The 23,077-nt window shown below is 43.6% G+C and overlaps 1 protein-coding gene across 1 annotated transcript in view; it reads right to left on the reverse strand.

Annotated features, from left to right (window-relative positions):
- Positions 1 to 261: 261 nt before the first annotated feature.
- Rassf3 (Ras association domain family member 3) overlaps positions 262 to 23,077 on the reverse strand; it is a 69,723-nt gene continuing 46,907 nt past the window's right edge. Inside the window, exons 2-5 of the mRNA XM_027925718.2 lie at positions 10,074 to 10,181; positions 7,811 to 8,048; positions 5,873 to 5,982; positions 262 to 3,060 (exon numbers count right to left, since the gene is read on the reverse strand). Of these exons, the coding sequence (XP_027781519.1) occupies positions 2,911 to 3,060; positions 5,873 to 5,982; positions 7,811 to 8,048; positions 10,074 to 10,181 (606 nt within the window). The 3' untranslated portion in view covers positions 262 to 2,910. The remainder of the gene's footprint in view (positions 3,061 to 5,872; positions 5,983 to 7,810; positions 8,049 to 10,073; positions 10,182 to 23,077) is intronic.

The following is a 23,077-nucleotide window of genomic DNA, read 5'->3' on the forward strand; positions in this document are numbered from 1 at the left end:
CAAATGCCCTTCTTCCTCTGTATATAGAGTCACATTGGCCCCAAATGCAATACCACTGTATGTTGAAAATGTTCTGTTTCAGGGGTAGAAGACCTCAGGGCAAGAATGGGGGTAGAGGAGAGGATTTCCAAAGAACTGGGCAAGGTTCTATTTTGGTAGTGATCACAGGGTGTTCATTGTATAGTATTTCTTTATAGTCGATTCTACTCCTGTGACTTTTTCTCTTAAATCCAGCATATTATAAATAAAAACACACAAACATCAACTAACAATTTCAATTTTTAATAATGGAAACATTTTGCCATTCGAGAAAAAATTTCAGGGGAGAAAAATCTTCCCTATAAAAATAAACTCATCAAAATTATAAATATTATAACTTTTTTACTTCTGCAATTTAAAATGCTCCCCTGCAATACCACCCCTTCATATAACACCTTTCCTGTACCATCACATTTTGAAGAGAAAACAGTATTACAGCAAAGCTCAGTTTTAATTTAACATAACATTTGTAAAATGACTTTTTAAAATCTTTGGCCTTCGGAGCCTTTATTCTTATTTTACAACATTAAAAATGCTGCTGCAGTAACCAGTGTTTGGGAGAGAACATCACTCTTCTAGAACCATGAACAGACAGAATTTTAATACAGTAACTTCCAAATTGTAACTTGTAGTGCACATGACAGGGAGGTTTGGATAAACACAGAGGAGAATATGCCTATTTCAGACAATCTACTTCAAGTAAAAAAAAAAAAAAAAAAAGAATTCACAGATACCCATCAGCTACTACTTCAGGTTCTAACAGTGTCATGAATCTGAGAAACAAATGCTTCACAAACTATAAGTTTACTGGGATGAGTAATTAAAAGACCAGGTGGTTGATAACAGTATATTCAAACCCAATCCACAGTCTGAATAGGAAAACCAGTATTAAAATCATGAAGGCATTCCCTGAACAACAAAGGCCAAGTGTTGGATGACAATGTCACTAAAACCTCATTGAAGCACTAAAAAGAAGTTACATGCAAAATTAAACAAGGTGTGCCATGCATAATTTATAGCTAGTTCTACTTTTTCCCCCCACAACTTTCCTTAAAAGCTTAGGAAGATCTGATTGTCTCAGTAACTTTATGTGGCACAGTGTAACCAACATGTAAATCTGCCTCCAACAAGATGGGTATTCTCTGAAAAGTCAGAAGAGCCACCAAGAGGGAACAGATAATGCAGTAAAAGGCACAGTTCACTAATGAGGCAAAGAACTGAAGCACCTTGGAATTTCAAAAAGAATCCATTAGGTGTCACCAACATGTTAACAATTCCTTGGGAATTTATAAACAAACAAATCTAGATTATAAATAGTGACTGTAAGGCCCCACTGGAACCACAGCACACCTTCCCCGCTGTTCTCAGATCTGTAAGTCACTGCAGAAGATGAGGTTATTTTGCCTGTATTAAGGAAGGCTTCTATTGCACATGCATTTCTTTGGTTGAACATGCACTTTTGTTCAATAATTCCACTATGAACACCCGGTGTGTGGTCAGCTGAGTGTGGACTTCCCTCGATCCTGAGGGCCCTCCTCCTTGCAGTCAAGTCCTTCAGAACTGAGGATGATGTGGTAGTGCTGGGTCTTTACTCAACATCCCTGTTCTATAGCATGTGAGAACAGAAGAAAGGGAGAGGGAAAAGGAGGGAGGAGAGGGGAGAGAGGGAGAGGGAAAAGGAGGGAGGAGTGGGGAGAGAGGGAGAGGGAAAAGGAGGGAGGAGAGGGGAGAGAGGGAGAGGGAGGAAGTAATGAAGAGGAAAAGGAAGGAAGGGTGGAATAAAAGAGAAGGGAATGGTTGTCACAAGTTGGATGTGAGCCCTGTACTTGATAAACCTCCTGGCTGATAATCGAGGAGAAAACACCTGCCCTTACCCAAACTCCTTTTCAACTTTGAAAACAACAGCGGGGTGGGGGGTAGACACAACTGTATTATATAAATTTAACTGACCAGGCCCCACCTACACAGACCAGGCACACCAGTAGGACCTTTCACTTGAAGAAGGGAGAATCTGGGTGTCCAGGCACGGAGGGGTCAGATCCAGCTGCATGAGACCCACCTTGGGCTCACCTCCGTCCACCTGCCTCATTCTCCAGAATTGCTGGGTCCTTCCTTGGGGTTAGCTCCTACCTCTTTGGCTCTGCCCCACATTTTTCTCATTGGGAAATCAAGTAATCCTAAAACGCATTTAACATCTCAACACTGAATGCTTCTCATTTAACTCATTCACAAGCAAATAATAAAGCCTTTCTTTTCTACCACCAACTTACCCCCTGCCACCTTCCTCAACCCTCAGAGCCCTCACCTCTACACAATCCTTTTTCCAAACTTGCTTTTACTTTCTTTGTCAAACTCCTACAAAATCCTTCCCAAATTCCCCAGAGTTCCTAGATTCCTGTGCCTTCAGTTCACATGGATAGATTCCTTTACTGTTAGAAAACAAAAATACAGACAGGTAGTTTCAACATAGGACAAGTATTCAGAGATTCCTTGTTAAGCTTTTAAAAACTCACTTGCACATCCTAAAGCTTAACATCATCACATAATTAAAACAACTAGAAGAGAGTAAGAAAAAAAACAACAACCCAGAGTTCATGCTTTCAAGCACTCTAGAACGCTCCTGATGCCTACAGGTTCGCAGCTTGCAAGAGGTAACACCGCCATGCCGTAACAGAACAAGCTCGCAGAGTCCCTTACGCAGGATGCATGAGGTGCGGCATGCTGCGTGACCAGGCTTTGGGAACTAAGTCTAGAGATAAAAGGGGAAGACCCTAGCATCATGGGGCAAGAAAACAGCTCTCTGAAGAGAGGCACTTGCTGCTCTTTGAACATAGGTCCCAACTGGGGCCTTCCTGGCAGATGCTCCCGGTGTTAGCCAGGCTTCCACACCTCGCCAAGGGCTTCTTCCAGCTTGAGTCTGTAGGCCGCATAGCGCCTCTTCAGGTTCTGCAGCTGCTCATCTTCCTCCTTGTCCAAGATGCGCAAGAAATTCTGCAGTTCTGGAAGGCTGAAAGCTTCCCACTGTGAGAATACAAAAAAGTGCCAGATATTTAACTCAGAGTCCAGAGGGAAAGCTGTCCTGAGCAAGTGGCGGTGTGGCTGCCCTCCCTTCTTGGCCCAGCTCCTCCGAACCCTGGTTTTCTTACTCTTCACTCCCACTCAGCTCACTCCCAACAGTCCCTAGCTCCCCTCCCTGCTTCTTTCTTCAAAATGGCTGAGGACTAAGACTTCCACATCCCTACCTCCATTAGATACCTGCGCCTCATTCCTCACCTGATCTGACCCCCCCAAGGCCTCAGAAACATCTCTCTGCATCTTACCTTGATCACCATCTTCACTGCCTGCTTTCTCACCTCCCACAATCAATCTCATCACCTCCCAAATACCTCTCCAACACCCTTTCTCTCCAACTCTGCTCATCCCTAGTGTAGCTGACATCATTATGGCACCCTGGGACAGCCTACCTGGCCTCCTCACTGCACACTTGAGCCCACCAATCTGCTCCCCCAACAGCCAACCCTTTATAAAATGCAAATTTGGTCATGACTCTCCCTGCTTGGATGCAATCAACAGGCTCCCTGGGTTGTTTAGGTTAAGTCTTGAAAGACCCCAAAACCTCTCTAACCCTCTCTCTCTCACACTGTGCCTCACTCAGTACCCAGGGCTTTGGCACATAGTGTCCCTGCTCCACGGTACCTGCCAAACTCCTACCCACTCTTCAAGGCTCATCTTAAATGCCACTGATTCCATGAGGCCTTTCCACAACTCCTCCCTGCCCATCTAAGTCTAGAAGTTCTCACTGAGCACTGGTGGCCCTGATCACAACCAAGATTTTGGAATTATTAATAATTATTTGCTTAGTATCTATCTCACCTACACCTCACCTACATTGCAACTTCATACTTCTCACTATTTGGAGTTTGTCTCTTGCCCCTGAGGCTGACTTCTATTTCCCTAACAGTACTTGGTACACTTAGTAAGCACAAAATACACTTTTTTTTTTTTTTTTTTTAAACTCAAGCAGTGAATATCAAGGACAGTATTTGGCATCATCTGGCGAGTTTTTTTCAGACACCCTCCTGACCCAAAGAGGACCCTAGGTCCTGGCTGAGAATCACTGCCAAAGTTAGAAATGCTGTCTAATGAGGTAGAATTAGTTAGATAACCCAATATAAATGCACAGAGAAGAGCATGAAAAAAACCACCAAAGAGGTTAAATGATAAGAAGTCTTCCCGGAGGTGAACTAAAGCTGGTTAGTAAAGAAAATGAGCAGGCCCGGTGGCGCCCACCTATTATCCCAGTGGCTTGGAAGCTGATGCAGGAGGACTGCAAGTTCAAAGCCAGCCTCAGCAACTTAGTGAGGCCCTAATGAACTCAGTGAGATCCTGTCTCTAAATATAAAATAAAAAAGGGCTAGGGATGTGGCTCAGTGGTTAAGTGCCCCAGGGATCAATCCCTAGTACCAAAAAAAGAAAATGAGAAACAAGGAGTAGGAGAGCACAACTTTCTACATTAGAACACTCTGTTAATATGGAAAAATTTTAACATTTCATTTTTAAAAAGAGACATTATAAAATCTTTTCTCTCTCCCACCCCTGACAGCTTATACAAAGTTTCTTCCCCCAGTTTAGCTTCCTTCAATAAGTGAAAAGCAAACACTGAACAAAGGTTCAATAAAGTAGTCCAGAACATTAAAGCACAATTCTAATTTCAAAACACAATTCCTCCCCAATGTTGCTCTAGCTGCACTAAACTATGTGAAATGCTGAAAAAAAAAAAATCCAATAACAAGAGGTGTAAAATGTGGATGAGACTACACTTGTGTCCAGAGTAGGTCTGGAGGAACGTTGCCCACCTTGCAAAGCTTCTGCACCCAGTTTTCTCCCTAGAATGACTGAATTTCTTAAAAAGTTTCAAAATGATAGAAGCAAAACAATCTTCCTAAAACTCCCTGGAGTAATTCTAATTTACACTTATATATAAATATACTATATATCACATTTATATATTCTCCAATTTGTGACTCAAAACTAAGTTACCTAGGGCCTCACCTTTTAAAGGGTTTAGTTCCTCTTTACAGATTTTAAAACGGAGGGCAGGAAAAACTAGGTCATTTTCCAAATACAGCAAACAAAAGGAAACAGAGTCCTGTTTCCTAACTTTTAAGCTGGAAACCCTGTTTTTGCTGTCCCATGCAACATTTCACACCATTTCCTGTTCTTAGCAGAATACTGAGACCCAGAGTTCAGGAAGTTTGCTCAAGTGTCATTTAAAGTTGACAACTGATGTAAAGGACAGTCCAAAGTGTTTTTTTTTTTAATGGTCTAAATACAATCCTCCCAGGAGAGAAAATGTCAAATGATGTAGACATATGTAAAACATCATTTCTTAATCATTTGGGCAGGGGGGAAAAATATTTTAGAAAGTTAAATGTCTTCTGTGGCAAAGAGATCACGTTTCCTTTTATTTCCCTTTAGAATGAAATTAGCCTGGAGACTTTTCTTAGTAGCAGACACTGGGAGTGTCAACTTTCAAAGTTTAGTTGGCTCAGAGCCCTGTGGAGGTGGGAAGGGCTGAAAATGCCTCTCTGGATACCAACAAGTAAAAAGTCGCATTTCCTCCCACACAGGAGAAGAGCAGACCAATACAGTGCTTCGAGGAAATCACACTATGGATTAATTTTGGGTTTATTTCTGATGATTCAAAATATCTCCCTCTTGCATGTCTCCCACCCCACTCGGCTTCCTCTCCTGGGTCAAGTCAGTAGACGAGAGCAATAAAACGGGGCCAGCTGTTCTGTATAGTTTAAAGTCACATCACACAATCACTTACCTCTCCAATTTCATGTTCCCGAAGAACAAAACTAAGTGTGTCGGTTCTGGGCCCTGCTACCAAACGCAGGTAGAGTGGATGTTCCCGGTCTGAGAGCTTGCAGGCATAGACTAGGCAAAGAAACAAGCAGCACGTCACAAATGAGTTTTTTTCAGCACTCCTCGGCCCCATGCCCCTTGCCACCCTCTCCTTCCAATTCAATGTGTCCATGTCTACCCATCCTCCCCTCAGCTTGGTACCAGCAGACCACAGGGGAGCCAAATGGATTCCATTTCCATTCTCTTGGCCCAATATAAACTGTACCTTGATTAAGGAGGAAATAATTTCCAAGAATAAATTTAAACAGCTACTAGTCCCCAGATATGCTTTTAATTAGTTATTGTTCCTTTTTTAGAAAGCAAGATAAGAAGCATTTTTTAATTTTTTGGTACTCGGGATTGAACCCAGGGGTACTTAACCACTGAGCCACATCCCCAGCCCTTTTTAAATTTTGAAATGGGGTCTAAGGTACCTAGGGCCTTGCTGAGATTATAGGCATGCGCCACTGCACCTGGCAATAAGAAACTTTTAAAAAGGTTCTTCAACCCCTTTGACAATGAAAATATATTGTCCAAAGAATATGAATTCAAAGCTCTTGGAACAAATCTCTGCACAGATATGTAATTGGCAACCACAAATGAATGAAGCATCAGAACAGAAGCTCTGGTGGCTTTACAACAGTGTGTCCCTTCTCCCTTCTCTCTCTCTCTCTCTGACACACACACGCGCGCGCACTGATATTGCCTGTGCTGTTGAAAGATTTGTCAGTCATTTCAACAAGATGCTTTCACTTTCAGACTGCACAGCTGAAGTCCAGATGAGCTAACACCGAAGCTAGCAAGATAAAAATGCCACTGGAGCAGAACTACATTATTTGGGTACTTCCAGGTGCAACTGCTTTGTAGGTGCCAATTTCCCTGTAGATGCACACGTCTCCCAGGCTGCTGAGCCTGTGTTCTCTGATGGGACCTTTGACCTCTTTACCTTTGTATTCTGCAGGGTCTATCCCCATGGTATGTGTTAAACAAATGTACTCATATTCAGCAACTAGCCATGTTTCATGCTGTGTAACTAAAGAACACTACTATCAAGTAAGGTCAATATATTTTCTTTCATGGCGAATTTAGGCTTTACTGAGAAAAACTAGAGCAAGCTCAAAGAGTTCATGACTTACACATACTGTTTCCAAATTAGCATAAATTGCTGTTGTCCACCACAGGTATCAATTTCTGCTAGACTATCTGACCTAGAATATCTTATTCAGTTTCATGAAGTAATCAAAAATTCCTTCTACCCACTGAACATGGATATGAAGCTCAGACAGACCCCAGATCAAAATGCTATTCACTCATTTTATGTGCCTCTAGAGGCAGGGTGCCAAAATGTCCCCATGCAACAACCAGCTTAGGAAACAGAAGCATGCAGGGTTGGGCCACTTTGATCAGTGAGTTGAAATGTGCTGATATGGGCCTCCCCATCCTCAAGGCTTTTGAGAATACAGGTCCAGCAAGCCACTGCGTGTGCAGATGAGCATCAAATGTAAATCATGCTACTGAAAACTTCAAGCACAGAAATATTCTTTTGTGTCTTAAAGGGCATTAAAATCAAAGCCACTCTGCTCCCACTAATCAAAGCTCCTTCTCTGTGCATATCAACAACTCCTACAGAAACGCCCAACACATGCAGATGATTCTAAGCTCCTCAGACCTGCAAATGTTCAACTCAAAACCATGAACAGCCAGGAAACATTAAGTGTCTGCCATGATCACCAAAGCTTCCAGAACTTGCCCCCAGGTGGGGGTAGTTTGACACAGGTAAAAAATAGGTCTTCCGGCTCATGATGACAAAGGACAGAAAGAGAAGCAGAGACCATCTTCGTTTTTAGGTGAGGCAGCATACCTTGGTCTTCCCTATGACAACGCTTATAAAGTGCAAACTTGGCCGGGCTCTCGGTCACAAGAAACTTTTTGAGCAGGGCCTCGATGACTTCGCCGACAGTGTTGGTGCTGCTGATGTGAAGTGTGTTCACACAGCCAATGCTGCTGGGGGTGACTGTCCCAGCGCTGGGAGGAGTCTGTGGAGGTCTGCAGAGTTCCATCTGCACTTTAATAAAACCAGTGTAAATCCCATTTGAGTTCTGAAGAGGGAAGAAGAAAAGCCACTCTTAGCTATGTGGTCAGCACGTTTTAGGACAGGAGTGTATCAAAGCCCAACAGGAAGCTCTTCCTCTTGCTCTTTTCACTTGGAGCTTTGCGGCACGACTTCACTGAAAACTTCCCCCAAGGGAATGACCTCAGAGGAAGGTTAACACACCGCAGCGAAGCGCCTGCAGAGGCAAAGTCTGCTCAGCAGATGTGCCAACCGAAGATGCCCTCCCCTGCTCAGCCACCAGCCCCGGAACCAGGGCCTCCAAACTGCAGGTGAAAGGTCAGTGGCCATTTGTGAGCTTATAGCCAGTGGAACAGATGCTAGCCAAACCCAAATGAATGAAAGATCGACTCAACGCTTAAAGGAAACGGCATCCCCAACTGATGACTAGCTATGACCCCAAAAAAAGCCCACAGTTAGGATTCTGCAATACCCAAGAATGATGAGCTGACAAGGAAACAGGCTGTTTTGCTCCTAGTGGCTACTAGGTACATACTAGACCGTGTTCAGCATGGGGTGCATTTCTTATGCTCTAAGTAACATATTTTTTTTCCTAAACTTCAAGCTACTATGTGACCTAAACATATTACAAATATTCGTCTTAATTTATAGTAGAAGTACTATGTCTCAGTTGCCAAAACAGTAATAATGGTCTTGTCTTCATTTTATTTTAGGGAGGAAAAAAAAAAAAAACGACAGTTGTGTTTTACTAAAACAAGTCATCAGGCGTCACATACAAATACCACAGTTCAAGGAGAATGTTCAAGACCTCCTTCGTGGCCCCTTATTTTTCTTCCTTTACAGAAGATGAATCTGCAACACTAATTCCCTTGTTCGTGCATTGTACAACACTTAAAATTTTTTATCTTGGAAAGAATATGGAAATTTGCATCTGCTTTAATCTCCATGGGGGAAGAAATAAAAACCATGGCAGGCGGAACTTTTCTCCTTTGATGAAAAATATGTTTGAAAAAGAACTATCATTATTGAAATAATGAAGAATAATCTTGGGATTACCTGTTCCTCTCCCCACTTTTGGGCACACTGCCACCAGGATGGGATCCTTTATCATAAGGTTTCACAGTTAAAAGCTCCTCCTCCCAAGGGTTCCTAAATTCATTTGTTTAAAACAGGCCATCCGTCTTTTAATGAACTCACTTCGCAAGCAATAGAGTGAGAGGCAGGGGTTCAGGGGCCCTGGAAAGTGGCACCAAGGGATGGCAGGAGCTGCATGGGAGGTCACCAGATGGGAGGGCAATCAGTGAGTGAGGACAGAGGCCAGTTCATTTTAGAGGAACATGAATACTGTAGCTCTGCTGTCGATCCGTTTCATCACCCCCAAGCCCTGACCTCCTCCCTCCTACATCCCCACGGTGCATCAAACAGTGTGGTACAACCTTGTAGATGCCTGTAACAACAACATAGGAAGCTGAATATTATGTACCTATCTTACACTGACAGCCAGGGGAAAAACATCTTAGCTCAACGTACTCAATCCATGGGAACAAAATCTTCCTGACACTTTCGTGCTTATTTTACACAAGACAGAATATACCTGAGGTCTTATTATAATCTGGTCACCATCTCTATATTAGATAATCTAGAAAATCCTTTGGGGAAAAGAAAGGGGTCACAATATCTTTTAAAATAAAATTTTACCTTTTTTTAATATTTATTTTTTAGTTGTAGTTGTCAATACCTTTATTTTATTTATTTATTTTTATATGGTGCTGAGGATTAAACACAGGACCTCGCACTCACTAGGCGAGCGTTTTACTGCTAAGCCACAACCCCAGCCCCAAAATTTCACTTTTTTAAGGTTAACCTAACCACTGATTTTGAGACAAAGCTACTTCAAAATACAGATTTAATTTGAAAGCTGCAGAAATAGTCTTATCTTTCTATTCTGCATACGAAATACTATTTGAATATTTTAAAATACATAGATTATACTACCAACAACATCTATTTGTTTTTGGACAGGTGACAGCCTAAATAGTATTGGGGTACTTACCAAGGTCATCTTCAACTTGTCTGTGACAGCTAAATTATATTTATGAACTTTCTCTTTGATTTCCTCTTTGCTGAGGTAATTGTGAATTTCCTTCTCTTTCTCCACATCCTAGAAAGAAAATCAAGAGCCATGTCACACATTAATGATCACAGAAAAAAATGCAGATAAGCCAGGATTCTTTTTATATTCCACATAAGAGCACCTGGGAGCACTTTACCCTCTTTATCTCAAACACACACACACACACACACACATACACACACACACATACACACACACACACACTTTTCTCTCTCTCTCTTCCTAACTCTCCAGTCTCATCCACCAATATGGTCCTTATTCCTCAGACTATAGTCTTCCAAAGGCATATAGCAAGTAAAACAAATCTGTCAGCAGCTAAAAGCAACACTTCATTAAATATTATTTTGCAGAACTGTTTTTGTAAATTTCCCTTCTACAAAAAGATCCTTTCCCCAGAGAGTCTCCTAATCTGCCCATTTCTATTTTAAACAATATTTAAAGACATACACCAAAAGCTTCTCTTTAGCAAATTCTGTGAACATTAGGATCTTAAGAGCTCTAAGGTATCCACAAAAAGTACAGTAGTTAGTAGGTATTAATTAATCAGCACTAATCACTGACCCGTCAAACTATATACAACTAACAGAAGGTAATTTGTCTTCCAAACAAATACCTATGCCAAGAACAAGAAGCATGACTCCCTCCACCTACCCACTCCTACCTCCACTCCAATCTCATCTACCCTCACCTTCCCACACCTTGAAGAATTCATTAATAATTCATTGTCTAAAAAGCTCAACCAGTGCATGACATTATGCAGCAGCTAATATGTGGTCACGAATGGCCAAACTGTAGTATTTTGTGACCCCCACAAAGACACGTATACCAGGCACTGAACTTGTATTACATTTAATTCTCCCAACAACCCAACAAAGTAGGCATTATTTTTAAAAAATATTTATTTATTTATGTATCTTTAGTTTTAGGTGGACACATTATTTTGTTTTTATGTGGTGCTGAGGATCGAACCCAGTGCCTCATGCATGCCAGGTGGGCACTCCACCGCTGAGCCACAACCCCAGCCCCCCCTCACCACCACCACCACCCCACCACCCCACAACAAAGTAGGCATTATTACTCCAGTTTCCAGATGAGATCAAGTTCTAGGAAGTAAATTAACCTGCTAAAAGAAAGAAACTGTTCAGTGGAAGTGGCAGAACTTGCCTGAAGCCTGACCTCAAGGCTCACCAACCCTCACTAACTCCAACCACTGAGACCTCTAAGAACCTCCACATGGGTTTTCTCATTTAATCCTCTCCAGAATGAGCTAATCAGCATCCACATGTTGCAGATAAGAAGAGAAGATTTACAGTCAAGTGGCTTATCCAAGGACAACCCCACTAGTACCAGACCAAGCTGCATTTTAATCCAGGTCCTCTGTTGTTTCCACTAAACTGGTCTCCAAGATTCTGGTGTAGGTTAACATTTGAAAACTCAAAGAAAAGCTGCACAATCAGATTCAAACCTAAATAGCAACTTTGAAAGACAGGGGGGCCTAAAAATCTTGAAGACCAAGAGAAGAGCAATTAAAATCTGATAATTCACATTCCCCAAACATGCTCCCCCCGCAAAAAAAAAAAAAAAAAAAATAGGAATTTTGAAAATATACCTGCTCAGCCAGACTGGATATTCTCCAGGCAGGACATGCTCCCATCTACTCACTGGGAGCTAAAGTTATAAATACACCAGGAATGGCCACTCCACAGCGGGCAGGAATGGAGAATAGAGTATAAAAGAAATTGTGAGCCACTGAGTCTCAAGTTCTTTGATTTTAGACCCTAAGAGGGTGCCTAACTATACATTATCTCAGCATTTTCCATTTCAGCACTGTCCTGGCAAGTCTGGGGGGCTCAATGTGCCTTGTAATACTGGAGAGTCACTGTAAGCCCCTTAAGAGCATTCTTTTTGCTCATGGAAAACCCCAGCACAAATCTTATTTTTGATGTCACTGGTTAGGGGGGAGAAAGCTGTAGTTTAACTTTTCAAAAGCTTCAGTGACTATTTCCAAGGAAATTTAAAACATGTATCCCATCTTGGCTTGCTCTGCTCTTTCCAGTCCACAATTAGCCACCTACTGACCACCGCTGAAAAAGAAAATGAGGTAGCCTTTGTCTCTTAAGTATTAACAATTATTCAAAGACTTTCAACACATACACAATTGTTCCTCAGGATCAGCAGCCTATTGGTTCCAGGATGCTTCCCCGCTTCATACCAAAGTCCTCAGAAGCTCAAGTCCCTTATACAAAATGGAATAGTATTTGCATATACCCTTTGCTTATCCTGCTACATACCTGAAATCATCACCAGATCACTTACAATACCGAATACAATATAAATGTTATGTCAACAGTTACAATGTACTGTGGGTTTTGTTGTTGGTTTTGTTTTGTTTTGGTACTGGGGACTAAACCCAGGGGTGCTTAACCCCCTAGCCACATCGCCTGTCCTTTTTATTTTTTCCTTTGAAACAGAGTCTCGCTAAATTGCTTAGGGCCTCACTAGGTTGCTGAGGCTGGCTCTGAACTTGCATTCCTCCTGCCTCAGCCTTCCAAGTCGCTGGGATTACAGATGTGTGACACTAGGTTACTTGATAACTTATAATATCTAACACAATATAAATGTTATGTCAACAGTTATAATGTATTGTTTAGGAAATAAAGGCAAGAAAAAAGTCTATACATGTTTTATTAATGATGCAACTGGCTGGTTGAATCCACAGATACGTTTCCACAAATACAAAGGACAGAGTACTTAAAAGAAAACAATAAGGGACTTGTGCAGTCACTGATGTGACATGAGAAGGCGGGGTGGAAAGCACACTGCTCCAGCAAGACCCAGGATCCAGCCCCTGGTCTGTCACCAGCATACAGGGCTCTGGGGTTACCAACCTTTCTGAGCTGGTTCTCTCACTTCCTTCCAATGAAAAGACTAGTCACTTCCGCAGCACTTCCTGGTCTAATAAAGAATCCATCTGCAAAGATCTGATGCTGCTTTCACTGCGGTGATTAAAGAGGCAAAACTTCCACGTGATGACTGAGGCTAGAGGTAGGCAAGGCCAGGGTCCCCTCCAAAAACACACACACACACACACACGCATGCACGCACACACACCAAATAGTTAACTGCATGTATTCCGTAGCAAACACACATCCTAAGGGCTTCACCTAAGTGAGAACTCTTAAGAATGAAGAGAAGGAAAAGGGGTGAAGGCTGTGTATTAAGATTAAGAGCAAAGAAAAAGTTAAGTAAAGCTTGTTAATTCTTCTTTACAGATTTTGCTGATAATACTGAACTTAGCATCCATCCTTAAAGCCCCGTCCCCCTCCACATCAGCAGGCCACAGTCAACAGTTTTAGAAGCTTGAGGAAAATCAGAAGAGCCAGCCAGTCTGGAAAGAGCGACTTCCCCTGGATCACCCATATGTAAATAACTGAGATACTCTTTTCTAACAAGTCTCTCTTCTTGTCAGAATCAAAACCAAGCAAACTGCAGGGAGCAGAAACAGAAAAGAGCTGGACCCAAGCATCTCCAGGACCCTCTCCAGGCTAAACATCTCATCATTAAAAGATGGTCCAGAAAGTAAATCCCAGGAAAGCAGCTAGAGCCCAGAGGGCTGTGAAGCCGTGCTGGCAGGCCAACTCATGTAGCAACTGTACGCGGCTCCTTCAGCAAATGTTCGCTGAGCATCTGCTGCGTGCCAGGCACCTGCCTAAGTGCAGGGGACCTTGCAAGGAGATGCCACCCCACCTCACACTGCTTACTGTCTATGCCCAGCACAGGCTGAGTACCATCAAAGGAAGCCAAAAAGAGAATGCTTCCAAAGTGATAACCAAGCAAGCTGCCCTTGGAGGTCTGGGCAGCAGGAAAAAGCCAGCTCGGGCCCTGGGGCCAAAGACACTGGTTTCAGTTAGCCTCCAAACCAAAGAAAGACCCCTAACTTGGAAAATCTCCAAATTGTTTGAACTTAAAAAAAAAAAAAAAAAAAAAAACCACAACTCCCTTTTTAGCTAATCTGGGCAAGAATCCTCCTTCCTCCAAATACACTGAGCATTTGTAAGAACTGCAATTCTTTGGAATACAGTCGTTATGGGCAGGAAGATGGGGCGGGGGGGATTTTAACCCAGCAGGGCAAAGGAGGTAAAGGGGGGAATGCAAGGCGAGGGTTAAAAGGTGGTACTGAAGGCGTGGCACAGATGAAACACCCAGAGTGAGCATGAATCTTTCATTACAAGGCTGGAGAGGAAAAGGCACAGCAAGCAGCAGTCCGTAAATAATGCATTGGTTATTGTTCTTGGCAGCCAGGGAGGGTCTGACGCCATGCCTGAGTGTCTATTTGGCAGGTTGCAAGTCATCTTTGTTTCAGTCAGTTTTGTTTTATATTCCCCAGCCTCTAGTTCCTCAGAGAGGGAGTTCTTCCATGCAAAATTACAAAAATTACAACCTCTAGACTCTTTCCTCGTATTTTCAGCTAGTGAATGCTCAAGAGCTGCCCCTGGGTTAGCTTTAGTTCCTGGGTGGGGTCACATCAGTTTGTTTTAAGGGACACACCCTGTACCTCATAAATGTGCAGGCATGGCCTGCTCCCACAGGGTGACAAATCAGGCTTTCCAAGAATATACCCAACAAGCCTGGGTAAAGGGTCTAAGAATTACTTGTACTCTTCTGTAACTCTACAATTACAAATATGAAACAACAGGGCTGGGATGTGGCTCGGTGGTACAGTGCTTGCCTGGCATGCCCAGCACTACAGAAAATAAAATCACAGTTCTCACATTCTAGCTCTATGATCAAAGTGCAAAAAGGCCCTCATGTTTTAGCTGTGCGACCAAAGGCAAGTTATTTAACCTCTCTGAACCTGTCTTCTTATCTCTGTAAAATATGCAAAACAATTATACAACTGTAAGAAGATATAACATAAGCTCATATTCAACAACTATTTACTGAGTGCCTACTGGGGCCAGGCTCTGTGCCAAGCACTTCAAGCTCAGAGAGACAGTTGTAGTTTCTGCCTTTCTGCCTCTTCTTGGCCGACAGCCTGGTAAAGTTTGCCTTACTCCCCACCCTACCCCCTTGTGTATGTTTGGGTTTTTTTATTTTGCATCACAGACCTCTTCAAGAAATAAAGCAGGGCTGGGGTTGTATCTTCGTGGTGGAGTGTTTGCTTACGATACACAAGGCCCACTGTCCCATTATCAACAATGGAAGGAAGGAAGGAAACAGCAAGCTATTGACAGGTCTCGCAAGAAGGGGTTGGAGTGGGGGACCAAACAGAGATTTTCTGACCAAGTCAAGAACACTATCTGCACAGTGCCTGATGCCAGGGGCATAACAAACACTCAGCAGGTGCTGCCATCACCTGGCCCTTAGGCCCCACTGCTCCAGGTTGCATCTGCTTGGACAGCTGAATTTGGGGTTCAGCCTGTGTCCGCGGAGAAGGATGAACTTACCACACCCGTGGGTGTTTTTTCCAGGCTAGACTCAGAAATCATGAATTCCTACTTTTAATCTCATCTCCAGTTTTGGAAACAAGCAGTTGCCTACTGATGTCCCAAGAGACTGGGGTACCCAGTGTGATACAAAAAGAATAGTTCCAGTCTTGTAAACATCAAGTGGGCCTCTCCTGCAAATCGAGTTCAAGGCCAGCTCCAACTGAACTGAATAACTGAACTGAATCTAGGTACTGACTCCACTAGACATCTTCCTGCCAGGCCCTGTTCCAACAAGGAAATCCAATAAGGTACCGTGGACCCAACCAAAAAAAAAAAAAAAAAAATTCTCTAGCAGCAATATCTTTCTACCGCAATCAGGGAGGGACCTACACACAAACCCCATGCAGGCCTGCAATGAGGCATTTGCTGAGTTCAGTAAACAAGTAACTCCAGGAGCCAAAGTGCAAGCAGTTTGGAGGGGGTCGACATGTTAACTACTTCTTCTAAGTGTTTCTTTAAGTTAAATACTCCTGAACTAGATTTTAAAGTATGATCCGCAGGATGAGGAAAAAAAGGAAAAAAAAAAAAAAAAGTTCTTCCAAGGAGACTTTTAGGTGTGCAAAGAGGAGACCATATGATGACTACAGAAAGGGGCTGGGTGTGGGGGGTTGGGGAGGTGTGCCTGTGATCCTGGCGACTCAGGAGGCTCAAGCAGGAGGGCTGCCAAGTTCAATGCTAGCCTCTGCAATTTAGCAAGGGCCTAAGCAACTTAGTGAAACCCTGTCTCAAAATAAAAAATAAAAGGGGCTGGAGGCAGGTGCAGTGGCACACACCTGTAATTCCAGTGGCTCAGAAGGCTGAGACAGGAGGATTGAGAGTTCAAAGCCAGCCTTAGCAAAAAGAGAGGCGCTAAGCAACTCAGTGAGACCCTGTCTCTAGATAAAATAAAAAAACAGGGCTGGGGATGAGGCTCAGTGGTTGAGTGCCCCTGAGTTCAATCCCTGGTACTAAAAAGCAGGGGTGGGGGCGTTGTGTGTGTGCTGGAAATGTGGCTCGGTAGTCAAGTGCCCCATGGTCCTTCAGGCCAGAATCATGTCTTGCTCAATGCTAATGAAAATATGGATGAGAAAGGCCATAGGGGACAGCCTAGTATCTACCCTCACTGTCCAGCGTTCTTCACTTTCAGAACCATTCTCTCCAAAAAATTCTCAAAGCAGGCAGAACACTATGGGGCCCAGAAAGTTTTTCTCAAGGAGGGATCAAGTTCTCGACAAACACCAAGGCTACACAACAACAGCATTTTCTACTACCCAACAATAGCAACGTCTTGTATCTGCCAGCAGCCACATGTGTGGCTTCTGAGCCTTTGAAATGAAGAACTGAATTTTAAACCTCATTACTACACTGGACAGTGTAACTCTAGACGACAATGGACACAGGCAAATGAAGAACAAAGAGAGTAAAGCAACCAGAAAACAACGTACAACAGGATGTTAAGGAGAAAAGACACCTGTTCTAGAGCACAAATCCAATTCTATTCCTGAAGGAAAAAATGAGAACAGCCGTTTCGGGGTGCTCAGAGATGCTGGTGGTGGCCTTAAAAATACAGTATGTTGCCCACTATTGTGTTCTCATGGCACCGATCTGAAAATCCATAGGGGTGCCATGTCTGGATACCCAGTGCTTATCTAGTGCAGCCCCAGCATGCTGATTCATCCTGGCCACTCTACACTGGGATTGTTCCCCTGCCAGATGGGAGGTTTTGTTTTTTGTTTTTTTTGTTTTAAAGATGGTAAAATAGGGGCTGGGGATGTGGCTCAAGCGGTAGCGCACTCGCCTGGCATGCGTGCGTGCGGCCCAGGTTCGATCCTCAGCACCACATACAAACAAAGATGTTGTGTCTGCCGAAAACTAAAAAAAATAAATAAATATTAAAAAAAAAAAAAGACGGTAAAATATAGAGCTCGTACTTTATTTCCATTTCTATGAGGATTAAGGAGCTCACATTGCCTGCATTCAGCTTACAGGCAGGCAACTCTTACTAGGCCACCATGTAGGCTTACTGGATGATATTCATGCTTCCAATTGCCAAGGAGAAGAGGGATCTCACAGCTGCCTCCTATCCCTGACCTCCCTGTTGTTTCAGGGTGGGAAAAATGAGCAGAAAACAGGGCAACTAGAAAGGACAAGGGCAATGTGCACAGCACTGCAGAACAACGGGAAGCTGCATTTTCCAGTGTTCCACGGACACTGATCCTCCAAGATGTTCTGTGGACAGCAAGGGCACTGCTGAACCTCTTGCTTGCCTCCCCCAAGACTCCCAATGCTCCTCAAAATACTAAAGTCTCTAAGAAGTTCTGCAGTTAAGAAACCAGTAAAAGCAGCTGGATGCACATCAATGTTCCCAACAGCTTGGGAGACTGAGGCAGGAGGATCACAAGTTCAAAGCCAGCCTCAGCAACTTAGTGAGGCCCTAAGCAACTTAGTGAAACCCTCTCTCAAAAAAAAAAAAAAGGGCTGGGGATGTGGCTCAGTGGTTAAGCACCCCTGGGTTCAATACCCAGTACCCCCCTCCAAAAAAAGTAAGAAAAAGAAACCAGTAAAAGCACACACAGCAAGGAAACCTTAAGAAAATGAACTTTATTATAATGGTATAGATCATTAATGCTCATTAATTACAAGCAAATGACACATTATTTTGGGGGTCTTATTAGCTATTCACTTAGTGAATGGATGCTGTATTCATTAGGGGGTTGCTAACACACCTAAACCATAGCAGTTGAACTTGGCAATTTTAAGGAACTTCTTTGTCCCCAAGCCTGCTTATTAAACAACACCTAAGAGGACACCCAGGGGAGCTTAAATGGGTATTTTAGAAGACTTCCAAAAAATAGGCTGCAAGAACAGAACTAAGCAACAACCTTATAAGGATGGAGGTCTGCACTAGCCTTCTCCTATGTGCACCAGCAAGAAAGAAAAACAAGAGCAAGAGCACACTCAAAAAGTGTGCCACGGGCTGACTGCGTGCCCTCCCACCACCGCACCGCCCCACCAGTGAACACGCTGAACTCCTCCTGCTGCTCTCCTTGTGGTCTTCTGTGTTCAAGATCCCACCCACCCAGGAAGCCACCTTAACCACAGCAGCCCTCAGTTGGAACATCCATGCTACCATCAGTTTGGCTCCAGGCACCCTCTAGAACTTGTGGCTCCTGTGTTTACTTTTACTTATCAACTACCCTACCATGTTTTTTTTTTTAATCTTTTATAACCAGAGTACTCTGTTAAAACTAGGCTGGTGCTGGACAGAGAGGTGTGCGCCATCCATCAACTGATTCTGATCTGGTCACGGAGCCCAGCCACAAGCCTGCATCTGCCAGCCACCCTCTTCTGTGTGCCTTATCAATCCGCAGGAGGTTTTTTGCTCGCGAATCAAAACTGAGTAAATCTTCAGAGGCACACAAAATGCCTTTACAATATCAGATACAACATTTTATATGCTTCTGCTATCCATCTGTATCATCAAAGAACAAGAGTCCTTCAGAGCTTGCCCCTTAAATACCCTTGCTCACCCAGGGCTGTGAAAGCAGGCACAGACCCAGCATGTTAATAAGATTAATTGCAGTTGTGATACACATTAAAAGAGCTTCATCTGAGCCTCCCATGACCTCACTTTTTAAACCCCTGGGTTACCACTCCACCAATACCCTATATGGTTGTACTTTTAAAACTGGGTCGTGTGCCAATAGTCAAACAGCCACTCGTTTGTTTAGAGCCAGAAAACAAACTTGGAGGTGGACCCGACTCCCCAGAGTGCCCCAGCTTGAGGTCCCAACGTCAAGGCATACCAGATTACACTCAGACTTAGGAATCCCATCTTGACATGTTTTAAAAGGGAGTCAATTAAGAAGCTATTAATTTCTAAAAGGTAACACATTTCACAACTGGCTTAACTTTCTTCAAAATCTAGGTGATCTAGGTGAGAGAGGAAAGCCGATTAGAGGCCTCAGGGCCATCATCCACATCCAGTGAATCAGCCTGGATAATTAGATGAGGCACGTGGCCAGTGAGTCAGCACTCTCACCAAGGCCCTCCTCTGTGGGCTCAGTCAATGGAAGCAGCAGTGGATTCTCAGGTTTTCAAGGGAAGGCGTGGCCTCAAGAGCTCAGTTTCCCTGTTATTAAAAGACAGCACCGGACTACGGTCCCTTTCAGTGTCAGTTTTCTAATATTCTATTCCATCTGCAATACTACCCTAGGCAAATACTATAAAGTAAGTCCAGTGAATGTTAAGAAAATTAGGGGGGAAAAAAGAGTTTACTAAGGAGGTCAGGAAGGAAGTGCGACTAACAAGACAATGCCAACTCCCAACATAACACCACCTCAAATTCTAGATTAGAACTTCTCTCTGGTGGAGGCCCTGAGGGTCACCCAGCCGTGTGTTTTCTTTGGCTAACAGCAATTACAACTGTGGCTCCAGAGGCTCGAAGTCCAGGGGCACAGGGGCTTTTAGTCATGACAGAATTTAAGGTCAGGTCTCCTGACTACCAAATCCTCTACGTAATCTTTGAACCCTAGTGATAAGGGAAGGTTCAGAGAAAGGCACTAAAAGACTCCTCTGAGGTGAGCCCAACAGGAAGCAGAGAGAAATGCTGCAGCAACCAAGAAGGCAGGTGGGGCAGTCTGGGAAGCGCTGCAGGTTCCAGGTTATTCCAGCTCCACCAACAGCAGGAATCTGAAGTTCAAGGGCAGAGGTTTGCAAACAAAAAGTGGACACTTTGCCAAAAGAAACTTAATTTGGAGAACAGTATTAAGAAAATCAGAAATTTCTGTAGACCATCACCCCAAGGGAAATTATCTGAAGCAAGCTTACCTAAAAGACAACCCCTTATCACCAGGGTTCAAAGGTTCCACAGAGGATTTGGTGTCTTCCTCCTTGCCAATTGTGAGTCTAAGTTGCCACCACATGAAGAAAGGTTTATATCAACTTAAAACTCTGTATTTTCAGGCAATGGAGTTAAAATGTAGAGACAGCAACTTGTATGGGATAACCATGTCCCCAAAGAGAGTCCCGTTTAACTCCTCCAGGGCCTGGATTTATAAATACACCAGCCCAGCATGTTTACATACCACGCACTAGTACCATCTGAAGTCTGCAGCACCACAAAGATCAGAGAGATAGTCAACAGTCCTGCTACGCAAGTGCTGAGCTACACCCCCAAACCTACCAGCTTTTCCCTACTCCCAGTACTGGGGATTGAATCCAGGGAGCTCAACCACTGAGCCCTTTTTACTTCTTATTTTGAGGGAGGGTTTCACAAGGGGGTCTCACTAAGTTGCTGGCCTCAAATATGTGACCCTCCTGCCTCAGCCTCCTGAGTAGCTAGGATTACAGATGTGGACTATCACACATAGCCAAGCATTTTTTTTTTTAACAGACAAATCTGAAAGTCAGAAGAGGGTCCATTTCCTCCCTAGCACCCTATGCTCCTCTCAAGATGCCTCTGTCTCTAGTTCTTCAAAAGCATGTCCTAAGTACAAAGTGTACAGGATTCCTTCTGCCACAGGCAACAAGCAAAGAACAAGAAAGAAGCCCCTCTACTGCCCTCCATCATCAGGATAATGACACATGCACAAAACTCCCCCCACGGAGAACACCCACACAGCCACCTCTACTTTAGAACCACTTTCTTCCCAAAGTGCAGCTCTAGGGAATCACCTTCCTCCTTCCTACCAAGGTTGCAAAATTACTGTCAAATAATCAAAACATACAGTAGAGATACTCAAATAAAACCCAGGAGGATGAGTGCCTTCAAGAGCTGCACATTTCCCAGAGACCCCCTCCTGGCCTCCTGCTCTGGTGTGGGTGGGCAGAGAAACATGCAAGCCATCGGGGGCATGTCAGGAGCTCCAGCTGGACAGAGTGAGGATAGGCAATGCTCACAGAGAGAACTAAGTAGAAAGAAGTGGGGCTGGACTGGTCCTCTGCAGGGAGAATGTCCAGGCCTGGTGTTCCTGGCCACATCACAAACCCCAGCCAGGTGGCCTAATGCCAGCCCACACCGACTTTTGAGGGCTCAGGCACAACCTGAAACATGAAATTCTCTACATTTAGAAGGAAAGAAAAGTCTTCTCAACTCCACCTCCTCTTATTCTGCCTCCCTTTCCTATCTGATCCCTATTCCACAAATGGATGGGGGAGGATCAGCCAACCCAAATCCCTGGGAGGGGACACAAGGTAGAATGGGGACAGTATCAGGTCCCCGTGGTGAACTTGTCACCACCATACTCTAGACACCATCCCACACCCTCCATGACCCAACCAAATTCCTACAAAAAATTCCCATATAGACCCTACAACTGGGCTGGGTTTGTAGCTCAGTGGTAAAGCACTTGTCTCACACACATGAAGCATTGGGTTCGATCCTCAGCACCACATAGAAATAAATAAATTAAATAAAGATATTGTGTCCTACAACTTAAAAAAAAAAAAAAAAAAGACCCTAGAACTGGGTACTACAATTACTCTTATTTTGCTAGAAGGAAAACAAGCTTTGGAGTATGAATTCACCTGAGAACATGCAGTGAGTGGGGGCCAAGTGAGGTTCATACCTAGGTCTGTTGGATTCAAAGACAGTAAGGACAAGCAAGTAAGAGGAGGAGTGGCCCACAGACCACAACACAGCATTCAGGGATGTCCAGCCCTCCCCACCACCCACTCAGCTTATGGAGGCTTGGTCCTTTAGACACAGTAGCCATGTGAATTTTGTAGAATGGGGTAGTAACACACCTGTCAACTTATTAGGGAATTACTAATCTGGCCAAAGCCAAAGACAATTAATTTAAAACTTAGAAGACTATATTTCCACCATTAAGGAAATGGCTAAATACTGCCATCTCCTAAGAAGGGCCATATAGGAGCTGTTAACACAAAGCCTACAGAAGAGTTTTTAAATGAAATGAAAAAAGAAATCAGGGAAGAAACTATATACCCTGTAGGACAAAGAATGTTTAAAAAAGAAGAAGAGGAGCCGAAAAACTGAAAGGAAATAGGCTGAACACTGACAGTGGTTTGTGTCTGATTGATGAGACTGAGGGTGCCCCCTCCTCTTTCTAAATTAAATTTCTAAATTTTTACTAAATTCAAAAGAACGTCTCTGGAGTCTGTATGACTTAATCAGGGATCGAAAAATAAAATCTGGGAAAGGCAGGAAGGCTTTCATGTATAAAAAAATAAAATAAGCAGCCTTGGAAACAAAAATAAACACAAAGCCATTGAGTGCTTTGCCAGCAGACCACTTTCATGTGCCGACTACCACCCCCAAATAAACAGAGGCACCACCAGGGCAAGGCTGGGCATTCTCCACACTGACAGCCGACTGCCCTTAGAGACTAACACACAGAAGGTGCCAGAAAGAGCAAAACAGAGATCCCTTAAGTAAGAGAGGCTGCCACTGTGATCTGTGAAATAAAACAGATTTCTCTGGCCATTAAAAAG

This window comes from Marmota flaviventris, chromosome 3, assembly GCF_047511675.1.
Source record: "Marmota flaviventris isolate mMarFla1 chromosome 3, mMarFla1.hap1, whole genome shotgun sequence".
Classification (NCBI taxonomy): domain Eukaryota; kingdom Metazoa; phylum Chordata; class Mammalia; order Rodentia; family Sciuridae; genus Marmota; species Marmota flaviventris.